General features: G+C 42.2%; 1 protein-coding gene across 1 annotated transcript in view; it reads right to left on the bottom strand.

Annotated features, from left to right (window-relative positions):
• The window catches only part of strap (serine/threonine kinase receptor associated protein), a 21,521-nt gene extending 10,428 nt beyond the window's left edge, over positions 1–11,093 (bottom strand). Inside the window, exons 1-4 of the mRNA XM_083934797.1 lie at positions 10,693–11,093; positions 2,744–2,879; positions 145–226; positions 1–33 (exon numbers count right to left, since the gene is read on the bottom strand). The exon at positions 1–33 is cut by the window's left edge and continues 40 nt beyond it. Of these exons, the coding sequence (XP_083790923.1) occupies positions 1–33; positions 145–226; positions 2,744–2,879; positions 10,693–10,804 (363 nt within the window). The 5' untranslated portion in view covers positions 10,805–11,093. The remainder of the gene's footprint in view (positions 34–144; positions 227–2,743; positions 2,880–10,692) is intronic.
• Between the last annotated feature and the right edge of the window lie 485 nt (positions 11,094–11,578).

Here is an 11,578-nt window from a genome sequence, read left to right as displayed (position 1 = left end):
GTCGTTTCCTCCAGTCAGAAGACAGTTGCTGTCCTGAGAGGGGAGGCAGGAGTATAGAACCGTTTCAGAAACACAAATGCATCCAGGATGTGGACAGGAACACGTTATTTGAATAGCTCATCCATATCCTGACACTACACTGACCTGAGTAAAGGTGACAGTCTTGACAATGTGTTTGTGTGCCAGTGTGAGGACCTCGTCTCCACTCACTGCATCCCACACCTTCCTGAAAAGCAGAGTACTCCTTTAGAGTGATTACAGTTCAAGTGGCTCCAGTAATGAGATACAATTCCCTGTATTTATCCCACATCAGGAAATTCACTTCAATCAGTAGGGAAAAAAATAAAAAGTAAATGGGCATGTACAGCACCTTTCCAGCCATCTGACCACCACAAAACAGTGCGTTTCGATGCACATCAGGAACGCAAAAATGGTCTTTCGCGGTTAAGGGAATATTCAGATTATTTAAATTCCCCACGTATACATGAGAGGGGGTTGAATGGGAAAATGAGGGGGTAACTCTTCCTTCAGTAATAGTCGGAATACAGCTTTATTTTCCTGTTCACCTTAGTCAAAATCACAAGCGTGGGGAAAATGGCTGCCGACTTTTGGACAGAATGGGGACAGAAACGGCTCTTCTTGGTAGTGATGGTAGTTACCGTGACAAAGTCCTCCCTCGGTTTAAAGGTAACGCTCTATTGTTGTTAAGCCTGTGAATGTTCTCTACAGAGCAGCAGAGCATGTCCATAATAATCAACAGCTGCTACACAGACCAAAGAAGCCATACAGAAGGGTGAAAGGAACATCACGCTGTTGGTACCTGGTAACGAGTGAATCACACGAGTGCTGATTGTTTCAGAAGTAGTTAATAACGGGAGGAACAGGAAGCAACTTTTGAAGGGACTCCTTTTCTTTGTGCATAAGTGCTGGGGATCTAATTGTAATCTAAAATGCTGATGTGAAGAGTGGCTCAGGTGGATTTTGAAAAAGAACTGATACATATTTAAAATATATGAAGAAACTTTAAATTGTTACAGTTGAGAAGAGAATTAAGTGTGCTGGTAGAACAGGGCAGGTTTGGATCACTGTTGTCCTTTCTTCTTATAGAATCCTTTTGGTTCTCTAATTTTGCTCATGCAGATCTCCTCTAGAGCAGTGATTTCTAGGGGCTGTCGCCAGACAACACAGACTTTCAACTCCCTCCCCAGATTTTCTATGGGGCTGAGGTCTGGAGACTGGCTAGGCCACGCCAGGATGTGAAAATGCTGCTTCGTTGCCTGGGCGGTGTGTTTGGGGTCATTGTCATGCTGGAAGACCCACGGAAGGAGGTTTTGGCTCTAAGGGCGCACTCACACGGTCTTTCCGCACCGGGCCAAAACCGTTTTTCGGCTAAAGCCTAGTGCGTTTGAGCAGTGTGAGTGCACCCGCTCCGCGCATAACTGCTGCCAGCGGGCCGTCCATGGCCCGCCTGAGAGAGGTGGGCTTTTGTAGAGCGTGTTTGCACATGTACGAGCACGAGCGCGCGCACGTGTACAAGCACGATGCCTACAGCGGTTCTGACGTCATTTATGTGCGCCTGTTCGGACATAGTTAATAGAATGACGGACCATGCGCGGACATTTAACAACAACAACGGTGGCGAAAGGTTCACGTTGGTGTGATGCGGAGGTGGAGTGTTTACTGCAGATTTGGTCGATGAAAATATTCAAAAACAGTCGGACAAGACGCACAAAATCTCCGAGGTCTATGGAAAGATTTGTAAACAAAGAGACGCATCGCGATGACGTCAATCAATGCGTGTGACGTGTTACGGCGTGATGGACAGCAAGAAGCATTTGCGCGAGGCCCAGGCAGTGTGAGTACAAACTGGCCTTGTGCGCGGGGGGAGAGGGAGGGGGGACAAGTACCCTAAAGCCCGGGGAGCGGTGCAGAAGGACAGTGTGAGTGCGCCCTAAATCTCCTGATGCATGGCCCCATTCATTCTGTCGTTAACACGGATCGGTCGTCCTGTCCCCTTTGCAGAAAAACAGCCCCAAAGCATTTTTCCACCCCCATGCTTCACAGTAGGTATGGTGTTCTTGGGATGCAACTCAGCATTCTTTTTCCTCCAAACATGTTGAGTTTATCTCTTCTCTCTGGGCCTGGACGTGTACTGGCTTAAGCAGGGGGACACGTCTGGCACTGCAGGATTTGATTCCCTGTCTGCGTAGTGTGTTACCTATGGGAACCTTTGTTACTTTGGTCCCAGGTCCCCCTGTGTAGTTCACCGGGATGAGATCCTGCATGGAGCCCCAGATCGAGGGAGATTATCAATGGTCTTGTATGTCTTCCATTTTATAATAATAGCTCCCACAGTCATTTATTAACACACTGCTTGCCTATTGTAGATTCACTCTTCCCAGCCTGGTGCAGGTATACAATTTTGTTCCTGGTGTCCTTCGACAGCTCTTTGGTCTTGGCCATGGTGGAGTTTGGAGTCTGACTGTTTGTTGAATCAGTCCACACCCTCAAACAGGTGCCATTAATACAGATGCTGCTAGTTATGAACACATAGACTGCAAGCTGTTCACCTGTGATTGGATCAGTCAGATCGGATGTTTTTACCAAATGGAAACATGTTGAGAGAGAGACATCTAATCATATAATTTAAGAAACGTTTATATTATTTTAGACATCTTGTTTCAAGCCACATAGCTGGACAGGAGTCTGTAGGCCCCATAAGCAGCCTGGACTCTCCACTCACGCTGTGAAGTCAGCGGCAGCGGTGGCTGCCTTGGTGGCGTCTGTGTTCAGAGTGGCTCCCCAGACAGCGCCTTTGTGACCCAGAAACGTTCCTATCCAGTCCCCTGTGTCTCCCTGGCGCAACATGGGCTTGCCATCTGACAAAAGGAAAGCAGAGAGGATACAAAGGTTAGCTATGCATTGTAGGACAAAACCTGTTGATACAGCAGTAGACAGGTTTCAAACCAAACACACAGTCTCTCTTTAATACTGTCTGATTTAATTTTAGCATTGTGTCGACAGCTTCCAGGAGGCCAAAATCGCAATGCTACACTGGAATGCTGGCTTGAATGTCTAAGAAGCTGAAAGACAAAAATATTGTAAAAACATAATATTTGAAAAGAATATTTAAAAGCTGAATATGAAGAAAAGTATGAAAAAAGCTTAATATTTGCAGAAGTATGAAAAAAGCTTGATATTTGAAAAGAATATTAAGAAAGCTTAATATGTGCAAAACTATGAAAAATGCTTAATAGTTGAAGAAAAGAATATAAAGGGAAAGAAAAAGACCCAAGATAAGCTGAAATGGTTTGAGTGGTTTTGTGTTTGTATTTGAGTTTTATGATTTTATGTATTGATTCAGCAAAGTTAACTGTTCTGTTCACTCACTGGGTTTACATGCAGTTTTAAAAACCTGATTATATTCGGGTTAAGGGCATACCACGGTTCTTAAACACCATGTAAACACCATACCCCAGGGAAAATCTGGGTTCTCATACCCCGGTTAACAGACCTAGAGAACTCCATCAGTTCCCCGATTATTCCTGCATATAAACAGGGTTTCTTGTCTGTGCATGCTCTGTGGGTTATAACTACCCTCCCCGCAGCAGTGGCTTTTTGACCCGGAAATAAAATAAGCCAGGAAGCAGCGGCGCTGAAAACAATGTGAAAAAATCCAACAATAACACTGACAATGTTCTTTTGAGGCACCGGGGCACCGTAAGTTTCGGTGAAGTGTCTCTTCCAGAACTAATGGGGAAGTATAGAGTGTTCCAGTCATACATGCATTCAGATGTAAGAGGTCACGAAGAAGTGGAACCCACACGACAAAACAAACCCCATGTGAAAGTGAACTACAGCACGACTCGTTGATATGGAATCAACGTCATCGTGTATGGAAGTATTTTACGTGTGAGGCGGATGACCGTGGAGTTAGCATCAATCCACTGAAGCCACGATGCTACTGTGTTCTTCAGACCAAGGGAGGAAATACTTGCAACAACAAGCAACGTTCAAAACAAATTTCCTCAAAAAACCTATAAAGACGGATCAGATAGGTAACGTTATGTTTAACATCGTGATGAAAAACTAAACAAAGAAACTTTCACAAGGACAGCTACGGTACAGCTGCTAATGCAAGGTGATTTTTGATTCATATAAATGAACAACATCCAAAAGTTTTAACGAGTTAAAGTTTTCTTTTTTAAGCTCTCATACTGAAATACACGCAACATGGTGTCTGGATGCTCGTGGACACATCTGTTGCATTAATGCCTTATCTCATGTAGCATAAGTGCTGTAGCTTTAAAGTTAGCCTGTACCTGTGTGTGTGTGTGTGTGTGTATTGGTGCATGCTCTGTGTAGGAATCTTAATTCTGTTATATTCTATATGACTGCTTAACAAAAATCTTTTTTTTTTTTTTCTAACCGTGGTATCGAATTGGCATCAGGAATCATGTAATTTCACTGGTAATGGCACTGGCAATGGCACTGGCACTGAATTTTTGGTATCGTAACATCGCTATGATTTTGACAAACGTGAACTGGAAAAAAAGCTGTATTCAGTCCAGCTGTGTGTTGGCGGAGCTCCACCTACTGTACCGGAGGAGATACTCCGTCATTTTTTACCTCTCCGTTAGCACCTCATGGCATTTGTAAATGTATTGATAGATAATTTGTGAGTATCATACTACATTTGTGGTCCATACAGGGACTCTAAAGCCCACGCGACGTCACTTCCTCAATCCCCACGCACGGCATTATTTAGATTCAGAAGATGCAGCTGCTGTGGGTTAGCGTTAACGACAACTAAGAAAGAACAATGAGAACAAAGTCTGGCACCGTGAAAGGGACCGATGGCCGGCCAGCTGGGGATCATCTTTGGGAGAAAAGAAGAAATGACATTTGGACAGACTTTCATTACATAGACGGGGAAAAGAAAACGGATGTGTTGTGGAAAAAGAAAGTGAGAAATGCGACCACAAAATCACAGGAAAAAACAAATCTCAGACATCTCAGGGCGTTCCATGATGAAATGTAGGTAAGTCAGGACATTAACGTAACGATACTTTCTGTTTTAGAAAACTCATGCGACATGCCAACTCATGAGGCTACGGTTAATGTGTGTGACTAGCGTGTGCGACTAGCGTGTGTGTGTGTGTGTGTGTGTGTGTGTGTGTGTGTGTGTGTGTGTGTGTGTGAGTGTGTGACTAGCGTGTGTATGTATATTTGTTATTGAGAGAGTGTATCGTGGGTTAACGTGTGTAAGAGTGTAAAGTGGATTTTTAGTTCCTACCTGACTGACTCACTCTATAAGTGCACTAAGCATCCCTTGTTGGCAAAATACTTTCACTAATTGTGTCATTCACAGAAAAGTCACACTGAACTGAATTTGGCATCAACATGACTTTAAATGACTTATTCTAGACCCGTACATACATGTAAACAAAAGATATTTGCATTAACATGCATCCTGAGACTACTGCTTAGACTACTTCTGTTTTCATTATGTAGCCTAGACTTTTTTTTTCTTTTATGGACGGTCGAGTCACTCACTCAATAGGTTGATTTACTAAGATAAAAATCATAGCAAAAATTTATGCTACTTAATATTTACAACAGTTAGATTTTCCAAAGGCTGAATCTGTCCTGACATCTATTCCTGTGCTAGATTCCAGAAAGAGCCTAAGTTAAGCAAGTCCAGCCCAAGAAGATGGACAAGCCAACTAGTGCTCAGGATTTCTTTGCCACAAGGATGTACAACAACAACTCCCCAGAGCAATGAACCAAAGAAGAGGGGATAGCGCAATGGATAGGCCGCACAGGACTCCCAGCACGAATTGTCAAAGATGAGGAGTTCATCGCGATGATGGCCAAAATGGACTTAAAGTTTAAAGTGCCGTAAAAACCTTAAATTTTAATCTTGAAAACATGTACAAAAAAAGAGAAAGAAAATATCAAACACAACCTGGCCACAGCATGCAGAATAACTACAGGGTTGGATATTTGCCCAAGCACGTTTCACGGCTAAAGTTCATTTGACCAGTGTGAGTGCAACCGTACCGCACCTAGAATCGGTACGCTTGCCGTGCGCCTGTTCGGACATAGAAAAAAAGGACGGACCATGCGCCGACATTTAAAACAATGGCAGCGAAAGGTTCACGTTGGTGTGATGCGGAGGTGGAGTGTTTACTGCAGATTTGGTCAGATGAAAATATTCAAAAACAGTTGGACAAGACTCACAAAAACTCTGAGGTCTATGGAAAGATTTGTAAACAAAGACGCATCGTGATGACGTCAATCAATGCGTGTGACGTGTTATGGCGTGATGACGTATAGACAGGCAAAAAGCATTCGCCGAGGCCCAGGTAGTGTGAGTACAAACGGGCCTGGGCCGCGGGGGGAGAGTGAGGGGGGACAAGTACCTTAAAGCACAGGGCACGGTACGGATGGACAGTGTGAGTGCACCCTTACAGCATCCTTCCTAGGAGTCAGCGCATGTTACTTCAACCCAAAGGACAAAAAGGCTGAACACAAGCTCCTGAACCTGAAGGAGATGGTTCACCCTCACACCGCAGAGTCAATTAGTACACTTTTGAAGGAGTCAATGGAAGAATGGGGACCACTGTCCACTGACAGGTCAGTCTATGCTATTAATTCATTCAGCATTTATGAAACTGGTCACAATCTAATTTCATATACATCAAAACTAAAGTTCATGGAAGTTAACTACTAGAAATATATTATTTTGTTCAATAATGTAAGGGCTAAAATGGATAAATATATAAAACTTTTTTTAAAATATATTTCCACGTAGATACGACTACGGAGCCATAGAGAGGAGCCCATGCGTGGTTCACACCATACAGCTTGTAGTGAATATGGTCCAAAAAGAACCCCCAATCCGAAGGCTTTTGGAAAAAGTGAGGCACTTGGTGAACAAGTTTAGGAAGTCATCTGTCGCCACAGAGAGGCTACTGCAGAAGTGTGCTCTGGTTCTGGTAAAACACTGTTCCACCAGGTGGTCAAGTTGCTATGCTATGCTATGCTATGATGTCGCGCTGTCTTGAAGTCAAGGAGCACCTCACAGCTGTGGCTGAGTCCATGGGTTGGGATAGCCTGCAGCCTAGCGAGTGGCAGAAGATTGGGATGCTGAGAGACCTTCTTCTGCCATTTGCGTAGCACACTAAGTCCTTGAGAGCAACACTCAAATCACTTTCCCTTGTTGTTCCAGCACTCCTGGATCTCAAAAACCACCTGTTCTCGCTTGCACATGGGACAACCTACAAAGATGCAGCTACTCTGGCTCAGAAGATGCTGTCCACCATGGATAGCCGCTTTAGTGTGTTTCTTGACATAACAGCTGATAACTTCTCACCACTTCCTGCAGCAGCATGCTTTGTGGACCCTTGTGTAGCTGAAACTCTTCTGGAAAATGATGACAACGAATTACAGAATCTTGTCAGAGAGGCAGAGGACTACATTGCTCATCTTGTGCCACAAAGAGTGCCAGTACGAGAAGAGCAGTTGACCGATGATGAGAAAGTCGCAAATGAGGGTACACAGGCTCCAGAGTCAACCCCTGCAAAACAGCGTAGATTTAAGTTCTTCAGTGCCAGTCGTCCATCAAGGTCCAAGACAACAAACATTAGGCTGGGCCGGGCAACAGTGACAAAAAGAAAATCTAGTTAAAAAAAATATAGTCAGAGAAATATGTATTGGACAATTGTGGGTTTTTTGTGTTTGTGACAGCCAGTCTTAAAATAACACATCCAGTAGGTTACAGTTTATGTAGCTGCTGTTGAGACTGCTGTTTTTTTGGTTCAGTAGTTGGAATAATTTAGTAATGTCTGTTTTGGCTTTTCTGTCAACGAATTCCACTGTATGCAGTGCTTCCCATCCAATCTCTCTGAGGTCCCAAACCATTTGTAGTGTTATATCTGTTAAACGTTTTTATGATGCAAAATCTGACTTCAGTTTACAAGCTATACAAGTCAGACACACACATTTTATTTTCACTTTTTTTCCAAGCACCGTGTTTCTCTTTTGAAAATTCAATGTATTCATTTTTTTCCTGCATTGTCATGTGATGCTATTGTATTTATTTCATTTAAATGTATTTGTGTGTACCTCTAACATTTGGTTGGTAAAAGAAATATGTTTTAAATTCAGATCAGAGTCTACTGTGTCTGGAATGGATGTATTCTTGAGTCTATAAGATAACAATAAAATCACAAGATTGTTTGTTTGAATTGTGAAATGGGTTTGGCCAAATGAAAATGTTGGGTTCGTCTATACTACTAGGTACTTTTATTATATTGATTAAATAGAATTGCATTACTAAAGAGACTCATATACAATTTTCTTTGACTAAAACTAGACTAAAATTTCATCCGTTTTCGTCGACTAAAACTAGACAAAAATAGTCAGGGACAATTCTAACTAAAACTAGACTAAAATGCTCAGCCTTTTTGTCGACTGAAACTTGACTAGACTAAAGAGTATGAACGTGACTAAAACTAATAAAAACTAAAATGACAGCTTGACACAAGGACTAGACTAAAAGTAAAACAGGCCACCAAAAACAACACTAGTCTCCAGCAGCTGGTCTTAAGCAAAGCCCACACAAACACAGGTTTGTGGTTTTTTAACACAGGAACTTTTATGGCCCCCGGTTAAAAAAAAAATCCTGTCCACACCCCCGTTTGAATGCTGAATCTGGACTTTTAGAAAAAGTTCACCCTGGACTTTGGCTACAAAAAACCTCCAGTTTCAGGAGCCCACAGCTGTGGTTATGTGTGGATGAAAGGCCAAACCATGCAGAGAAACACACAGTTTAGAAATACCCACGTTCGTGTGGATTGCCCCTTAGAACGTAATACACGTCACCTGTTTCAACAGACAATTAAATCTTTGCAAAGTCCGCATGACAAGTCACTTAAACTGTCAGCTGGTTGAAAAGGCAGTTATGAACCTCCATCTAATTCAATTCAAACAAAGCTTTTTGGATGAAATTGAATTCAACGTGGGCGCAACATGCTTGAGCGAGAGAGAGAGAGAGCATGAGAAACTTTATATAGTATCAAGCCTTCATCCTGGATGTACAGTTGAGATCAAAATTTGAGAAAAAAGTATTCATTCTTGATTTATCCTGAAATGCAGTTATTTTATACCGTTGAGAATTTGATAGAATATCAGATGTGCCTATACCACAGCTGTACTGTAATGTTTTTTTTAAATAACCAAGGCACTTCAACAAAAACTTTTATTTTGTGAAAAAAATACAGTGATCAAAATAAGAGAACAGATTCAGATCCCTCCCAGTTATTGGTGTTAATCTGCACCTGGTGACAGTTTACTTCATTGTTGGACATACCCTATTTATCTGCAGCTCTCCTGGTTACTTTGTAAGATACCAAGCTGCTCTAAGGTGACTGAAACCCTGAGACAGCAGGCTGTCCAGATGAAGGCCAAAGGGATGACCCTCTCAGCCATCAGAGAGAGGTTGGGCGTTCACAGTCTGTGATTTCAAGAAGATTGAAACTTTACAAGGACACGTTCATTTAAGTCCTTCAAAAAGGCCGGTTGTCCACGTAAAACAAGTGCACCAGAGGACAGGATTATGAGAAGACTCAACACTGCAGCTGGAATTGGTCTCCAGTTCAGAGCTGAACAGGACAAGGATCTGTCTCTGCACTGTGTCTCATCATTTAAGACTTTTTGGACTGAAATCCAACTCTGCAGTGACCAAACCTCTCATCAGCAGAAATAATAAAAAGGCTAGACCTGCCTTGGCTGAGGAGCATGTTGTGTGGACAGAAGAGAACTGGTCCAGAGTGACTTCAGTGATGAGAGGACGTACAATTTATTTGGGTCTGATGGAAACATTATGTTGGGCATAGAACTGGGGAAAGACTGAACCCAAAGTGTGTACAGAAGTCAGTTCCATTTGGAGGAAGAAGTGTCATGGTTTGGGGATGTTTTCTGCAGCAGGAGTTGGGCCTATTGTACAGCTACATGGCAGGGTGAATGCAAATGTTTACGGGATATTCATTCCAATCAAGCAAGAACACACCTGACTAGACTTATCCAACCAACTGAATCGCCTTCACACAGTTGGATTTGTTGGATCAGGTGTGTGTTCTGCAGCCACAGCGGCCCTTTACTGGATCAGTTTGAGACACCTGCTATAGAGAATCTCAGGAAATCCTTGGTGACAAAGTAAAGACTAAGAAACCCACTCCAGTTAGTGAACTGTGGAAAAGACTGAGTCAGAATGGAACAAGATCAAAGCAGCAGTGTGAGAAACTAGTGATGTCCTGTGGGCGCAGATGTGCTGTCATTCAAAGCTGTGGCCTCTACACTTCCTATTCATTTTTTAATCCTAGAGAAAAAAACATTGTTGAACTCTTCAGGGTTTTTTCTTTCTTACAAAGTAAAGGGATTTTGTTAAAGTGCCTTGGTTATCTAAAAAACATTCTAGTACAGCAGCGGTATAGACACAGCTGATAATCTGTCAAATTATGAACGATTAAAAAAAAATTCAGAATAAATAAAGTATTTATATGTATCTGCACTGTATAACGCTACATATCTTGAAAACAATTCGGGTGTAACCGTTATTACATTAAACGCAATACCTTTTGCGACTTTTCATTTGCATAACGTGAACAGACTGCCCATTGGTCTCACCCTTGCAGGCGCTGATGAGGAAGTAGCCATAGGGAGTGATTCCACTGAAGGCCAGGTCCACCACAGGCCGTGTGTGACCGGAGCAGGTGAGCGGAGTCTGTCTCATCGCCATGGTCCTCCAGCCGGGCAGGAGACTGTTCGCACTGTGAAAGGAGACGGTACAACACTAGCTGCTAGCTTGTTAGCTAGCGGGCTAAGAGTGACAATACAACAAGCTAGCTAACGTTACTACGTTGGTGAGTAATCTCAGTTGTTCCAGCAGTTGTATACTAAATAGACTGTTAAGTGACAATTAAATTCGTAGTTTGGTCAAACTAAACGGCGGGTCTCCCTCCCAGCGAAGGAATGGCTATCGTGCTAATAGCTACAACATTGCAACTAACTAGCAACGTGCAACTCGGCTCAACTATCGCAGCGATGATAAAGCCGGCGTTCCAAAAAAGATAATACTTCCGCTGTGATGTTTTTCACAATAAAATCTTCATGACTGATTGGAAAAGTTCTCAATATTAAATAAAAAATATAAAATTAAATAATATAATCTTAAAACACATAATGAAATAGCCACGAAATAAAACAAAATTAGTTTTGTTTTGTTTTTTTATTTCGAACATGTAAAAGGAATAACAACATCAATCATTTTCCCAGTAATCAAACACAAAATAACCAACAAAATATGTCAGAAAATGAGTAGTGAGAAGAATTACTTATTTAATACTACAAATTCGATCACATAGTGAAATCCTTTTAAAATCTATTTTATCATATATGGTTTAGACATTTTGCCTAGACACCTTTTTCCTTCCATCTTCTTTATGATCTTTATGATCTGAGATTATGGCTTCCTTCTTCCTCTCTGCACTTTCCTTCTTTATACATCTTTTTT

The sequence above is a fragment of the Echiichthys vipera genome (assembly GCF_963691815.1).
Source record: "Echiichthys vipera genome assembly, chromosome: 20".
NCBI classification, from domain to species: Eukaryota; Metazoa; Chordata; class Actinopteri; order Perciformes; family Trachinidae; genus Echiichthys; species Echiichthys vipera.
The sequence above is the reverse complement of the archived record's forward strand: the minus strand, read 5'-3'. Positions and strand labels throughout refer to the sequence as shown.